Raw genomic sequence first — 15,681 nt, 5'->3', positions numbered from 1 at the left:
CAGGAGCGTCAAACGGCCATTGGCTATGTCCAGATGTTGCAGAGAGCATCCTTCATGACTGAGAACACTCGTCTGTGTACTAACAATCGGTATTTTTCAACAAGACAATGCTATAGTACACAATGTCCACAGGACAAGGTACTTCTTCCAGTAAAATAACATCTATCATGTGTGTTCCCCTGATCTAAATCCAATTGAGAACCTTTCAGGACGGATGGTAAGGGTACTTAACAAAAATGGAAAACAGTTCCAGACAGTAGATGCCCTTCATGTGGCCATCTTCACCCCTTGGAGAATGGTCCCAGACACCTCATGGAAACTCTTGCATCAAGCATGCCGCAACGAATACGAATATTTGAAATGAACAGCAATAACGGTGAAGCTACTCATTACTGAGTTCATGTTTGGAATTTGATTTCTGTTTTGGGGGGTTTACGGGGTTCTTTGCAGGTGTGGTCTTAAACTTTTGATCAGCTGTAACAGCCTGTTTCAGTTTAGGCGTTGTTTTCAATAAATTGCATGTTCAAAGAATGTTTTGTCTCACTCCCATTTCTTCTTGTTGCATGTTAAAGCTCTACTTAGAACCTTGTTAAGATCCAACAATGCAAAATGCGATTTTATGCCATTTTTAAGTGGTCTTAAACTTTTGATTTGGACTGTATTTTCATTAATTTGGACTGTAAAGACTTATAATTCTATGGCACTGATTAATCCACAGATGAACATGTATCTTGTTAGCGTGTTTGTGTGTGTTGGAAATTTTTTAGGTTGGTTCGTATAAAATTAGCTCTTTTAATTAGAAACTTTTTTTTTTAACTCTAAACAAGCTCTGAGAAAGACCTTACTCCACACTTTGCTAGCTAGCACACCCAGCTTCACATTTTCAAAACAGTAATGTTTATGTATCTTCTGTAAAGACACCAAAATCCAACCTGACTCTGATGCATCCATCGGTTTGAGAATGGGTGTGTGTTGGCGTCAGGTTCCAGAAGTCCATTATATTCTAGTTGATTTATCAATTGTGTGTTTCAGGAAGGTCAAAGAGCTGAGCAGTGGATCTGCATCTGGGAAGGCCTCCATGTTGACCAGTAAAGGTAGCTTACTGACACTCAGGCCTGATCGACTTCAAAGTCAGTCTCTATATGAGTGTCTTTACTGTTTTCATGTCTCTTACAGATGACTCTTTAAGGACAGCTCACTTCAGCATGGGAGCCCAGTCTGCCTCCTCCATGCCAGTCCTGATCCGTAGCAACACCACTAGTCTCCTGGACAGGGCCAGTACGCTGGACCAGAGAGACCACAGGACCAGTAATCTAGAGCAGAGAGACCACAGGCCTAATACACTTGACTACAGGACAGTTAACATGGATCACAGGAACAATATAATGGATCACAGAACCAGTACATTGGACCAGAGAGACCACAGAACCAGTACCTTGGATCAGCGAGACCACAGGACTAGTACTCTAGAGCAGAGAGACCACAGGACCAGTACCTTGGATCAGCGCAGTAAAACAATGGATCGGGGGTGCGGCATGAAGGAAGGCCAGTCCAGGAAGCTATCCATGTAAGTTCTTTGTTCTAGCATAAACCTGGGTCCTGTTCCACAACATGGAATTAGAAAAAGTGAGTTCAGGTGCTTTGGGACCAAACAGTTTTGAGGATCATTGAGGATAACTTTCAGAGAGCTCTGTTATTTATTTCTTCCTCCATACAGTTAATGTAAGGACAGTTAATGTAAGGGCAAATTTCTACTGATGTTTAAATCTTTGCAAATATTAAACAATGGTTTAAACTTCGGTGACTGTCCAAAGTTTTCAGTAGTCAATCTATTAGAGGACAGAAACAGCCATCTGTGGACACCACAGAATTACCATGAGATAAGAACCACATCGTAAACTGTTTGATCCACAGTTTATTTTTTATCTACACTTTATTATCTTTTCCCATTACACTCCTGTTTAAAGTTTAAACATAAATCCTTCACCATGATCCAGAATTCAGCTCCTTAGGAGGCCCCACCTTTTATTTTCTAACCACCATGATGGCGGTTTTCTTTGCCCATACAGATGAACGCAAAGCAATAAAGTTATTGATTATTGATTGACCTTTGATCAGCTGATCTCAGGGCTACTGAGTAAGAAGTCTGATCTGGTTTCATTTTCTCATATTTTGCAGAAACAGGAAGTCGAACTCTTTCAGCGTCCAATCGGGACGAGACTGAAGATGATGACATCATCATACCTCCACTAGGCCATTAGCCAGTCAGCATTCAGAAAAGAGTTTCCATTCAGCTTCAGGACATTACCCAGAATACATCAGGACCTCATCAGAGACAGGGGAGTCTGATTCTACCTGTATCTATTGAGAACTGTGTAGACTGATGATCTCATCCTGCCACCTGATTGATTCAGTAAAAGAGTCCACCCACAAATTGTTGCTGTGTTCTTATTGGTTAAAGCAGGGGTCTCAAACTCGTGGCCCGGGGGGGGGGGCTCCCTATGTTAATGTGAAGAAATATAATGCAGTTTGATCTGTGAAGTTACTTTTTTTGTTAGGGAGGATTTGTTTGTTGTTGAGTGCAATGTTAAAACAAGTTCTTTAAAAAGCCAAAAATGGACAGCAAGGCAATGTGACCAGAGTACAAACATGCTGAGGGATTGGCTGTGTTAGTTCAGTGAGAGTCAAAAACTAATGTGTACACTGCATTTTTATTCTGTTAAATATGAACAAAATGATAGCAGAAGTGCTGCCACATGTCTAGCCAGAAAGAGAGGACCAACATGTTTATTTGGTCATTCAATGAAAGGCTTCCGTTAGTTAAGAGAGAGAGAAAAAAATTGTCTTGTCAATATACAATATTTGAATTTTTTTTAAAAACCAAACAAACAAACACTACATATTAGGAAATATTTGTGGGTGTTTTCTTGTTTGTTTGTTTTGTACTACTTGAACATTAAAGTGGCCCTCCAATGAGACGACAGTGCCAGGAGTGGCACACAGCTCATTTAAGTTTGACACCCCTGGGTAAAAGGTTTCAGCTGCTGTCCTGTGACTTTTTTCTCTGAGCTTCTCTCATAGTGTCATTTCAATAAAAGTTCATATGATCCAAAGATCAGAAAAAAGTGAATATCAATCCCACTCCACCTGCAGCATTAACACGTTTCCTTACTGGTTATCTAACAAAGTCATACATAATCAATCACCAGTCACGGTGAACAAACCAGGACTGAAAAACCCTACATGTAATGCAGTACTTTTACTTGATATTTGTACATCAGCGGAGGTTGAGAATACTTCTTCCACAGGTGAGCACCTATGAACACATCAGTACTGCGGAGGATTCACGTTAAATAGGTTTAATATAAATGCAACAGCACAGGATACACAACATGCTAATCAGCTGTAAACACAATGTGCAGCTGATGGAGAGGTCTACATCAGAGTTTCACATAGAAGTTTCAAAAGTGGAAAAGAATTTAAAAAAAACAACAGTTAAAACAAACAAAAATAAAATATCAGAGCTAACTTACTGAAATTACTGATGAATATTATCTATATTCTCTGTGAAACTATGGCCTCAGTCACACTAGAGGAAAAAACAGGAGAGTAACCTTCATGTGACCAGGAGAAATCAGCCAATGACTGCACTGAATTCTTTTCACGTCTGGGGCTGATTGTAAGTAATCCGGCAACCTATCACTCAATCATCTAACTTATAAACACAGACAGATTGCCAACATGGATAAATTACTCAGCCTTAAAACTTTGGCTCTGTCCTGTCGCACTTTACTCAGTACTCACTTTGAGCGTTAACCCTAACATATCCCTGCTCCACAGTGATACTGGGACTTCTGAAAAAGTTGATTCTGTTCGTCTGGACGTTTTCAGTGAGAAACGTTTTGTCATCATCAGGTGACTTCTTCAGTCTCAAGTCACTGCAGGTTTCCAACCTTATAAACAGTACATGATAGGTTCAAGCTACAAACCTATTCGCTGGAACGTTGAAGACAATATAATTACACAGCAAGCAAGACACGAAGTAGGCAAAGTTCTTCATGTTTCTCGTGCACGGGAGAGAACCGGACAAACGCCGTTCCTTCGCTTGACCCCAGTTGCTCTCGTCCACTCCCCCGTAACACTGCTCTTTTATTGAGGTTACATGAATATACATAGGTTCATTAACATATTTAACATATGACGTCTACATACAAACAAAGAGTACGTTACCTGTGTGTTGTGTAAGTGTGTGTGTGTGTGGGGTCAGAGTGTGACCCCATAAATGACTTCCCTAAACCTGCTGGTCTGGAAGTCCAGCAGTTCATCTAAACAAAAGGCACTTAGCCTAAAACAGGTATAGATACGTTTATCCTACCATAAAACAATAAGACAAGGTACGACCTCTCCCATGCTCCCAGAGTGCTCTCTAATGCACACAAAGTTTGCAGACTATCAAGGATCAAACCTCTACCAATCTACAACTAATTATAAAACTCTAAGCATATATAAGTAGATATTTCTAAGCATAAATGACAATCAACAATACAAAACCTAACAGTACATTTGCACAATGACTAAAACCAGCCCACTGAATAATGGGCTGCGAGGTCAGTTCCTTGATCAATTATATGCAACTTGTCATGACCATTGGTCAACCACTATTGATCAATAGCCATGAGTACCATTCACAGAGAGAAATTCAGTGGGCTAGTTTCAGTTATTGTGCAAATGTACTGTTTATAAGGTTGGAAACCTGCAGTCAGCTGAGACTGAAGAAGTCACCTTATGATGACGAAACGTTTCTCCCACTGAAAACGTCCAGATGAACAGAATCAACTTTTTGGGGATTTCCTTAACTAGATGATTGAGCATGCATCAAGACAAATACTGGGATTTGACTTAAACTGAGCAAAACTGAACTTGATGGAGCATCAAGGAGAGGAAGAAGGAGAATCCCAACACACTGTGGATGCAAGGTCCTATTGCCTTTTAGAGCAGAGTGGCTTTAAAAGTCTTTATTCTTCACAGAGATCAGTACACAACAAAAACGTGTGCGCACACACAGAGCTACATTCATATTTCCTTCTTTTACTTCCCTCAATAGGCCATAATGCAAAATGTATCTCTGCCAACATGCAGCTATTAATGTGGCCATATTAATGTTTGAACGTCACAATATGTTAAATGGGTTCAATTAATGCGTGCAAAGACTTACGCATTCTCCAAATACAAGACAAATGTTTACCACACAAGAACTAAATCCAGCTGTGCCATGTATGTGTCAAACTGCAACAACAGAAAATGCGGCCAGTTTAAAGAAAGAAGTGATAAAAATTTATACTCAGTAGATTCTTAAGAAAACAGACCGCTTTGATGAAGGATTTTTCTTCTGCATTCCTGCCTCAACTGTGAACTTGGGAAGGAGTCTTGCTCCATTCACTGAGATCAAAGGCAATCTTTCAGAGTCTGAGGGAATAAAATGAAAATGACTCAACTCTGTATCACATCACCATGGACCACGGGTGTTGATTCTTTCATTCAGGAGTGTGTCTGTTCTTCTTTATGGGTCCATTAAAGCAGCTCTAGAACCATTTACCTAGTAATTCTTTAGAGATGCCCTCATAGCAACGCTTTCTTACTGTGGATACAGAACTCCAAAATATGAAAATCTTCTTACTAATTGATCAACCCTTTATCACATCTTAATCCACCAATGTTGGCCTGAAGACAGCAGCTGAGTAGGAGTGGTTCCTCTAATAACTACTTTCTGTCTTCAAAGTGACCATCTCAAAGCTTCACAGAGATCACAAGGTGACTGCATACGGTCACACCGTGATCTCCAACCATTGTTTTTCCTAGTGTGACTGTGCTCTTATTGATAATGATAAAGATGTTACAGTCAGATGTCAGAGAGAATGTTACAGACAAGCCGCTAATGGGACGCTAACAGAATTAATAATGTAAATCGCTGTTATATATCTAGCTAATATTTGTCACAGGACATCATTAGAAGATGGGACGGGGGGGGGGGTGACTGTTTGCCGCCGGGGAGGCTTGGGTTGGTGTTTGGGCCCATTTATTTGCAGGTGGGGTCGTTGACTCGGCCAATGAACATCAGGCCACTGGTGCTTTGATGGTAGATGATGAAGATGAAGGGTCTGTTGAATGTCAGTCGAGGAGGAGGTGAGGAGAACACTGCATTTCCGGCGCTGGTGTCACTGCTGCTCTCTTCAACGGAGATGACGGACGTATGATACACCTGAGTGGAGAAGAAACCACAGCAGAATCTCGATTATTTAAACCAGGGTTAGGCACCTCCAGGCCTCGAGTGCCGGTGTCCTGGAGGTTTTAGATGTGTCCTTGATCCAACACAGCTGATTTAAAGGGCTAAATGACTCCTCAGCATTTCTCGAAGTTCTCCAGAGGCCTGGTAATGAACTAATCATTTGATTCAGGTGTGTTAACCCAGGGTGCGATTCAAAACCTGCAGGACACCGGCACGCGAGGCCTGGAGTTCGACACCCCTGATTTAAACCTTTCCTGAATAAATCAACACAGATGTCATCATCAGGTGATCAAATCTCTGTGACCATGGACACTCTAAAATATGGACGTAATGTCTGGGTCTGAAAAGTGAAGCGAACACTGAAATGACTTAAACCTGTATTCTCTGTAATGGCAACTTGAAGGAGATAACTGAGGGCAAAAAGGTTTCTAGTCCTTTATGAAATTTGGTGGTGAAAAGGGCTTCCTGACCTCTGACCACAGTTCAGGGCTCAGTCCTATGTTTCAGAAAGGATGATGACCCAGGGGACGCTTGTGATCACATAAAAAGTGATTGACCGGCAACTTTTTACCCCTTTTGGCTGGATGTTAGATGCTCCAGGCTCTTGTTTTTTGTTTTTTTGTTTTTTTATTTATACAGCGCCAAATCTCAGCAACGGTTGCCTCAAGGTGCTTTATATTGTAATGTAGACCCTACAATAATACATACAGAGAAAAATCCAACAGTCATATGATGCCACTTTGGCAACAGTGGGAAGGAAAAACTGGTAAAAACCATAGGCCCACCCCAGTGCATGCTGGTCCTATACCAGTCCTTTTACTTACAGAAAATGGTCCTAGAGTTCTTCCTACCTGACTTAACAAGATAAACAATAACAACAAAAAAAGAAAAAGAAGTATTAACCTACAAATTAAACTAGCAAACAACCCGAAAATATGAGTAAACCAACAACAAGCTTTAACAAATTTCAAAAATAATAAAAATAAAGAATAAATAGCTCCAACACCTGGAATTACAGGTTTAACCATAAAGAGAATTTATTCTGAACTCTGCCCTTTGATGTCATCACAACCCCCCTCCAGGTGGTTGTGATGACATCACAACCCCCTCCAGGTGGAGATGCCTCATATCCAAACAGCTCTTAATGTGGCAGACACTCACCTGTTTAAGTTTGGACCCTTCAGCTCCACCCATGTTGCTGAGGTCAGCGTCATCCTGAAACACCTGGGTGATGTCAAGAGTCTGCAGTGCATCCTTAAGTGAGTATGAACGGTCCAATGAAAAGCGAGGAAACTGTACCTCCAATTTCCTATTTACAAAAGAAGAACATTTATTTCCTGGTTTTAATTAAGAAGCCAGTGGGAGGAAGAACAGTATAGGAGGGAGGGAGGAAGGAAGGAAGGAAGGAAAGGAAAGGAAAGGAAAGGAAAGGAAAGGAAAGGAAAGGAAGAGGGCCTCACGTCTTCTTCAGCTGGCGGATCCAGGCCTGGATCTTATCAGCCGTAACTTCCTCCTCCACGGCGGTGACGTCCACACCTTCATCGGGAAGCACGGCCAACATGGCTGCACCGTCTCTCATCGGCAGCTTCAGCACGCCAGCCTTCACCGCAGCATCGTACGCCAGCAAGTACTTATCGGCCCTAAACATCATCGGAACCATGACGACATGATAGCTATCCACATAGAACCGCTCGTCCTGAGTGGACGACGCATTAAAGGGCGGAGTGAAGCTTGCTGAAACACACAGAAACTTTATTTGAACATATTATTGAGACAAGCTGCAGTTCTTCTGACGTCCAGCAGAGGAGTCATGCACAGGACTGTTAGTGACCTACGGTATTAACGTCCTGACACTTTAATTGGTGTGGAGATTTTAAGCATGTTGATGCGGACTCCATGCTATCGGCATACCGGCAGAGCGTGGATCAAGAACACAGGACAATCAAAAGAGCTGTCACACCTTAGTTCAAAGACTGAGGAGGTGGAGTTGTGGAGCCTCGCAGGACTGCTTCAACACTCTAAGTCCTGCCCTCTGGCAGATGATACATACCTCTGTAGGCTGTAACGGCGGCGAGCAGCAGCTGGGTCTGATGGTCCACTTCGGAAATGAAATCCTGGACCTGGTCTACAGTCTGCTCCAGCGCCCACTGGTTGATGGTGTTGATGGCTTCATAAGCATTTGTGTAGTCCACACCCTGAACTGTGCCTCCGAGCTTGGTCTGAACCAGGTTCAGGTAGGACGAGGCCACTTGGACACTCTGAGAGGGGAAGATGGCCGCACCCTGCTGCAGAGAGACTGTCGGAATGGCGTTCCTCAGAGTCTGAAACACATCTGAGCACAGGAGCACCACTTAGAACCTGAACCACAACCAGAATCTGGTGACCCTTGACCTTAAACCCACCTGGGAGTGTCTGAGCGTCCAGCCTGGTCAGCGTAAGTCCCGCCTGCAACTGCTCGCGGGTCTGTCCGTTGGTGGCACTCAGCAGCACTGTCAGAGCAGCAGACAAAGTGAACGGACACAGTAGGACGTTCTCGTCAGTGCGGGCGGCGAGTACTCGGTACAGACGGGCGCCAAAGTCCGCGTTCCTGCTGATCAGGTCCTGCAGAGCACTGGTCTCTGAGGAGGCGGGGCTTAGCAGGAGTACGAGGACAATGCTGACCAATGAGATGGGGCCCGGGTGAGTCATGGCGTCCTGCGTGTTAGATAAACAAAGCCTGAACCTGTGCTGTACAGTGGGGCAAAAAAGTATTTAGTCAGCCACCGATTGTGCAAGTTCCCCCACTTAAAATGATGACAGAGGTCAGTAATTTGCACCAGAGGTACACTTCAACTGTGAGAGACAGAATGTGAAAAAAAAATCCATGAATCCACATGGTAGGATTTGTAAAGAATTTATTCGTAAATTAGGGTGGAAAATAAGTATTTGGTCACCTCAAACAAGGAAAATCTCTGGCTCTCACAGACCTGTAACGTCTTCTGTAAGAAGCTTTTCTGTCCCCCACTCGTTACCTGTATGAATGGTACCTGTTTGAACTCATCATCTGTATAAAAGACACCTGTCCACAGCCTCAAACAGTCAGACTCCAAACTCCGCCATGGCCAAGACCAAAGAGCTTTCGAAGGACACCAGGAAAAGTATTGTAGACCTGCACCACACTGGGAAGAGTGAATCTACAATAGGCAAGCAGCTTGGTGTGAAAAAATCAACTGTGGGAGCAATCATCAGAAAATGGAAGACATACAAGACCACTGATAATCTCCCTCGATCTGGGGCTCCACGCAAGATCTCATCCCGTGGGGTCAAAATGATCATGAGAACGGTGAGCAAAGATCCCAGAACCACACGGGGGGACCTGGTGAATGACCTGCAGAGAGCTGGGACCAAAGTAACAAAGGTCACCATCAGTAACACACTACAACGGCAGGGAATCAAATCCCGCAGTGCCAGACGTGTTCCGCTGCTGAAGCCAGTGCATGTCCAGGCCCGTCTGAAGTTTGCCAGAGAGCACATGGATGATACAGCAGAGGATTGGGAGAATGTCATGTGGTCAGATGAAACCAAAGTAGAACTTTTTGGTATAAACTCAACTCGTCGTGTTTGGAGGAAGAAGAATACTGAGTTGCATCCCAAGAACACCATACCTACTGTGAAGCATTGGGGTGGAAACATCATGCTATGGGGCTGTTTTTCTGCCAAGGGGACAGGACGACTGATCCGTGTTAAGGACAGAATGAATGGGGCCATGTATCGTGAGATTTTGAGCCAAAACCTCCTTCCATCAGTGAGAACTTTGAAGATGAAACGAGGCTGGGTCTTCCAACATGACAATGATCCAAAACACACCGCCCGGGCAACAAAGGAGTGGCTCCGTAAGAAGCATTTGAAAGTCCTGGAGTGGCCTAGCCAGTCTCCAGACCTCAACCCCATAGAGAATCTGTGGCGGGAGTTGAAAGTCCGTGTTGCTCGGCGACAGCCCCAAAACATCACTGCTCTCGAGAAGATCTGCATGGAGGAATGGGCCAAAATACCAGCTACTGTGTGTAAAAACCTGGTAAAGACCTATAGTAAACATTTGACCTCTGTTATTGCCAACAAAGGTTATGTTACAAAGTATTGAGTTGTATTTTTGTTATTGACCAAATACTTATTTTCCACCCTGATTTACGAATAAATTCTTTACAAATCCTACCATGTGGATTCATGGATTTTTTTTCACATTCTGTCTCTCACAGTTGAAGTGTACCTCTGGTGCAAATTACTGACCTCTGTCATCATTTTAGGTGGGGGAACTTGCACAATCGGTGGCTGACTAAATACTTTTTTGCCCCACTGTATACCTGGGGTCCGTTCTTCGTACCTCGCTTACTACATCCAAGATCAAATCATCGCGCCTACTTTGACCTCGCTATCCCGGTTCTCCGAACACACCTGTTGTTGACGATTAGTATAGCTGGATGAAGTAATGTGAGATCACTGGGTGGCTTAACAGGGGCTACGCATCGATAGTAGAAACATTGATTGGCAACCCTTTGATTGGTCAGCGAAAATGTCGAAGGAGCGCGCTCAGTATTTTTCGGCAGCAGAGCAAGAACTCTTGATTGAGGGATTTCAGGAGTTTCAGAGTTTAATTAAAATGCAAGGGAACACTGCAAAGGCTGCAAAAGCAAGGCTGGCAGAAAGTTGCTGACAAATTAAACTCGTAAGTAATTTAATAATAATAATAATAATGGATTGGATTTATATAGCGCTTTTCAAGGCACCCAAAGCGCTTTACAATGCCACTATTCATTCCCCCTCACATTCACACACTGGTGGAGGCAGCTACGGTTGTAGCCACAGCTGCCCTGGGGCAGACTGACAGAAGCCAGGCTGCCATATCGCGCCATCGGCCCCTCTGGCCAACACCAGTAGGCGGTAGGGTACATTTATTATATTATATTACATTATATCATATTATATTATATTACATTATATCCTCTATCACATTAGAGCCACAACAGGACCCACTAGAACATGGGAACAAGTAAAAGTGAAATATAAGAATATTCTACAGCATGGTAATATTTATCACTTATATTGCTTTTAGTCTCTTGAAAAGAGACCCTGAAATAATCTGTTTGTTTGTTTATAACAGCAACCAGGAAAAGGGCAGAGCAAAAAAAGACAGGTGGTGGTCCTGCACCCCCTCGTCAACCAGTTGGTTAAGTAAATAATACCCTCACAGGAAAATCGATATCTCTCTATGAGCACACTGTCGCGCTGAGCTAAAGGATCCTGTCTATCCCGCAATATACGCTGAATTCTGAAAACTCTCCTTATCAATCTTGCACCTTCCGCAATGGGTGGCTGCGACAGACTTCCCAAATCCACCTTCGCTTTTATAGCCGTGGTCTCTCATCTTGCTTACATGAAGTAACTTACAATTACAACTCTAAAATATGAATTACATCTGAAATAATCAAATACATGAAATAGAATGATTAATAGTACATTTCCCTTTTTTAAGGAAATGACCTGTATGTATCTGTATGAAATCAATAAAAGAATCAAGTGCTGCATTATCTTTAGTTACATTGATAATATTTATTTATGGACAAACAGTGGTAAAATATCGCTGTTGCTTTCGTATAAATGAAGCGGACATACCTGAGTGGCCGCGATCTAATCCAGTTTACATAAAGTAAGCCTGCTCCCAAGCAGGTTTACGCTTACGGATCTGTTGCTATGACAGCAAGTCCCGGATGAGCTTCGGAGAACCGAACGATCCAAGGTCACGCGAAATCGTCAACAATCAAATCCAGCTAACTTACTTAGCGAGGTACGAAGAACGGACCCCTGGGCCCTATTTCAGAAAGCAGGTTTAGAAAACTCAGAGTTAAAAACGATACTCAGGGTTGAGTAACCCTGAACTGTCCAACTCGGAATATTCGGTTTCAGAAAGGCTGATAACAATTAGTTCAATCAACGCAGAGTTGCTTTAACCCCAAATTAAGCGAGCGCACGAGGATACATAAAGCCCTGATCAGTGGAGCACAGATTAAGCGAGTCACCATGGAGACGGAGGGAAAGAAGGCGCGGTCAATGTATCTTACAGCGCTTGAGGCCGAAATTCTGATGGCAGCATATGCCGATAACATGCAAATTTTGCGGAAAAAAAGTAACACAGCCTCAGCTGCAAAAGAAAGGGAGCATGCATGGCAAAGTATAGCCGACAGAGTCAATGCGTGAGTGTTAATTTAAACATTGATCTAGGGATTTACACCCATTTAACACGTTATTTTATTACATTTTATTTTATTTTTTATTTTATACATTTTATTTTGTGATGTGATGTGAGCACAGGTGCAACCCAACAGGCCCCAAACGTTCCTGGCAGCAAGTAAAAATGAAATATAAAAATATAGTCCAAACAGGTAAGGTGTAATTGTATTATGAGCCATAGTGCTTGGTCTGTTTGTCCTATGTAAATCAATTGCAGTTAGAGGCTAATTTTCTTTCTGTAAGCACTTATTGAAATTATCTGAGCACATTACAAGTACATATTTGCTTACTCTGTATGCTCAAATGTGACCCATTATAGCCACTAGAAAAAAAGCGGAGGCCCGAAAAACAGGTGGGGGTCCTCCACCACCACCACTCACAGAGGCTGAGCAGTTGGCTTCCACATTTGTGATAATGTTGGCAGCATCACATATGATCTTCACAGTGCAGAGAACACAAATTAGCATCCATTACTATAATGACATAATTTGTTAGTTTGAAATGCTACAGGGAACCATGTACCTGTACATTAATGCTGTGGAAAGACTTCCTGTTCACATTGCTCCTGATTGGAATGTGAGTGCCATCTATACAGCCAATCACGCCTGGGAACCGTGAGAATAAATGTAAAATTTAAGTAGTAGTTCAAGTATCACCACATCATGAATTAAGTTTTGTTCATCCTGATACCTGCAATTTTGTGGAATCCTTCTTTGATAAATCTTGTGGGTCTATGACCGGGGAACACCACAAACGAGTACAGGAGACGTTTCAGTGCAACTGTAACATTCCTGACTGCCCGACAGACGGTAGCCTTGGAAACGTGCTCAGCGTCACCAATATTATACAGAAAGCTCCCGTTTGCAAAAAAACGAAGTGCAATACAAATAATATGTACAGAACTGAGAGAATGTCCGCGATGTGTCACATGAGCAATATTAGGCCTGAGGATGTTATTCAAATAAATTATAGATTGTGCTGAAAAACGGTAACGTTCACACAGGAAATCATCAGGAAATGATAAAATGTCCAAACGCGCTCTAATCACTCTCTCCCGGCGGAGAGCTCTGCGGAGAATTTGGGCTTCAACATCTACTGGCTCTTCAAGGAAAGGGCAGGCCATGTCTGACACTTCCTGCAGTCAGGTTTCTGACAAAGAGGCGGAGAACGTCAGGGTTAGTTGAAGTAAACCTGCTAGGGGGCAGGTCAGCTTCACGGAGTGTGTCGTCATAGTAACTCACTCAGAATTAATCTAAACTCGCTTTGTGAAACCGAAAACCCAGAGTTTTCGTTAACTCAGGGTATACTTACTCAGAGTTTGCACTAAACCGGCTTCCTGAAATAGGGCCCGGGGCCTTACCTGTGAGGTAAACACGACATCACAATAATCACATGAACAGGTGATCGACCACGTCATCGGTCCATAGGGCCACGCCCTTAACATCTCGTGACGTCATTTGTTTTTGTTTCCATTTCCTGATCAGACTTTTAATGTGAATTAATTCTCGATCACTGATCGATCGCTGATTAGCTGACAACAGGAAGAAAATCAATCACAAATCTTACTGATGATCGAGTCTACCGCTGTAAACAACAGCAAACAACCGACAGGAAACAAACACGCTGGGTCTGACCTGCAGCTGATGTTCAATCTCTGATTTTCGATCTGAAGCTTCACGCGATGTGCATCACCGACCAGCTCCCATTCCGACCCTCACCGGAAACTACAGCTCAGAGTACGACACGCCCATTTCAAAATAAAAGCCGAAACTTTATATTACGTCAAACCAAACTATTTTTTAAACTCAATAAGATCAGCTGATCGGTCATAAAGGATCTCACCCCGCTTTGTGGTGTTCATCACGTTCTAGAAACGCAAGTTTTTCTCTTCCGGAAAGCGTCAGTTACCATGGTAACAGACTGTGCCCCTTACCTGGAGAAGATGACAGAGTGGAATTTTTCACTCAGTGAATCACAAAACACCATCATACGACAGGGTATGAGAACAATATATGGAATGTGGAGATAACACGTTGCTGTCCCCTCCTCGTGTCAGTGAAACAAAGCGATCAGTCCCTCAGTGATACATCATCCATCCTCGTTCATGCACGAGGGTGTAACCATCGATAACCTCGCATATCTCCATTACCAGACATTTCGTTTTGCACAAATCCTATCTTCTACATTTGTGTTTTCCTTCTGATCAGACGAAGCTTGCTTCATCGTCCTCATTCTGATTTCCGCCCTGTGTTTATGATTCCAAAGACAAATTGTTTCCTTTATTACTACAACGGAAAGTACGTCCTCGCTAACACAGCGGCACTTTGTCCTGAAACAACAGCTGTAATCTGCACATTACCACTGCTATTTCTTAAAATGACCAATAATGGCTTTTTATTTTTCTAAATGTGGCTGTACCATCCACACCGGTGATTGTCTGCCAAAAACTGCCTTCTTGTTAGTGTATAATATGTGAAACATATATCAAATGTATCCCTCATGAATGATATCACGTCATCTTGAGCAACAAACAACATTCCTGTAACAAGGTAGAAGCCGCAATCAGTTTTTGGCAGTGAGATTTATGTATCCTTTATGTTTGCAGTTTAAAAAAAAATATTGACTTTAAAAATATCTTTTAAGAGTAATCTGACCAAGAGGACAGCTGAAATTGCAACAAATGCAAAAATAGTTCTGTAAATATATTGTAAGTGGACAAAAGGGAGCTGATTGATTATAATGTAAGTGCAATAACACAGTCACAATGATACTTGAGAAACAGGTAATTTTTTAATTTTATATATAACCACTTTGTAATACCTGTTCACCAAAGACTTTTTAGCAACGTAACGATATTACACATAAAAAATAAAAAAACACACGCAAACATTGGAAATCAGTTTTTGGCAGGCAATCCACTTTTTGCCACAACACCGGGATACTCTCTTGCTTCTTTTATGTTGAAAGATTGGGTTGGTTTCCTGTTGTTATGGCAGTGAAACTGCAGGCGCAGTAAAAGGATGGCGACATTAGCCGAGCTAGAGGATAGGCTGCAACAAAGATCCGTGCGAGGCAATAGTCTGACGGTTTTGGTTTTCAAACTACAAAATGAATGAAATGTTTGGATCAAT

The 15,681-nt window shown here is 42.5% G+C and overlaps 2 protein-coding genes across 9 annotated transcripts in view; one reads left to right on the top strand and one right to left on the bottom strand.

Moving 5' to 3' along the window:
• The window catches only part of ppp4r4 (protein phosphatase 4, regulatory subunit 4), a 30,915-nt gene extending 27,802 nt beyond the window's left edge, over positions 1-3,113 (top strand). For all 5 annotated transcript variants that reach the window (XM_085432821.1, XM_085432819.1, XM_085432818.1 and 2 more), the window contains 3 exons: positions 1,033-1,094; positions 1,177-1,567; positions 2,179-3,113. In XM_085432821.1, the coding sequence (XP_085288947.1) occupies positions 1,033-1,094; positions 1,177-1,567; positions 2,179-2,224 (499 nt within the window). In that variant the 3' untranslated portion in view covers positions 2,225-3,113. The remainder of the gene's footprint in view (positions 1-1,032; positions 1,095-1,176; positions 1,568-2,178) is intronic.
• Positions 3,114-3,343: 230 nt separating this feature from the next.
• LOC146692657 (protein Z-dependent protease inhibitor-like) lies at positions 3,344-14,426 on the bottom strand. Of its 4 annotated transcripts, none has more exons than XM_085432826.1 (6): positions 14,393-14,426; positions 8,689-8,775; positions 8,337-8,618; positions 7,747-8,020; positions 7,448-7,595; positions 3,344-6,259 (listed from the first exon to the last, which is right to left on the bottom strand). In XM_085432826.1, exons 1-6 carry the CDS (start codon positions 14,409-14,411, stop codon positions 6,077-6,079), a joined length of 993 nt encoding a protein of 330 aa, XP_085288952.1. In that variant the 5' UTR covers positions 14,412-14,426; the 3' UTR covers positions 3,344-6,076. The 4 variants fall into 4 exon arrangements, with proteins under 4 accessions (XP_085288952.1, XP_085288951.1, XP_085288950.1 ...); XM_085432825.1 differs by having other exon boundaries at positions 8,689-8,980; positions 14,393-14,417; XM_085432824.1 differs by lacking the exon at positions 14,393-14,426 and adding an exon at positions 14,185-14,347 and having other exon boundaries at positions 8,689-9,013.
• Between the last annotated feature and the right edge of the window lie 1,255 nt (positions 14,427-15,681).

Source organism: Copadichromis virginalis, linkage group LG15 (genome assembly GCF_057382275.1).
Source record: "Copadichromis virginalis isolate Kocher_CV1m ecotype Utaka linkage group LG15, C_Virginalis_male_GT1.1, whole genome shotgun sequence".
NCBI classification, from domain to species: domain Eukaryota; kingdom Metazoa; phylum Chordata; class Actinopteri; order Cichliformes; family Cichlidae; genus Copadichromis; species Copadichromis virginalis.
The sequence above is the reverse complement of the archived record's forward strand: the minus strand, read 5'-3'. Positions and strand labels throughout refer to the sequence as shown.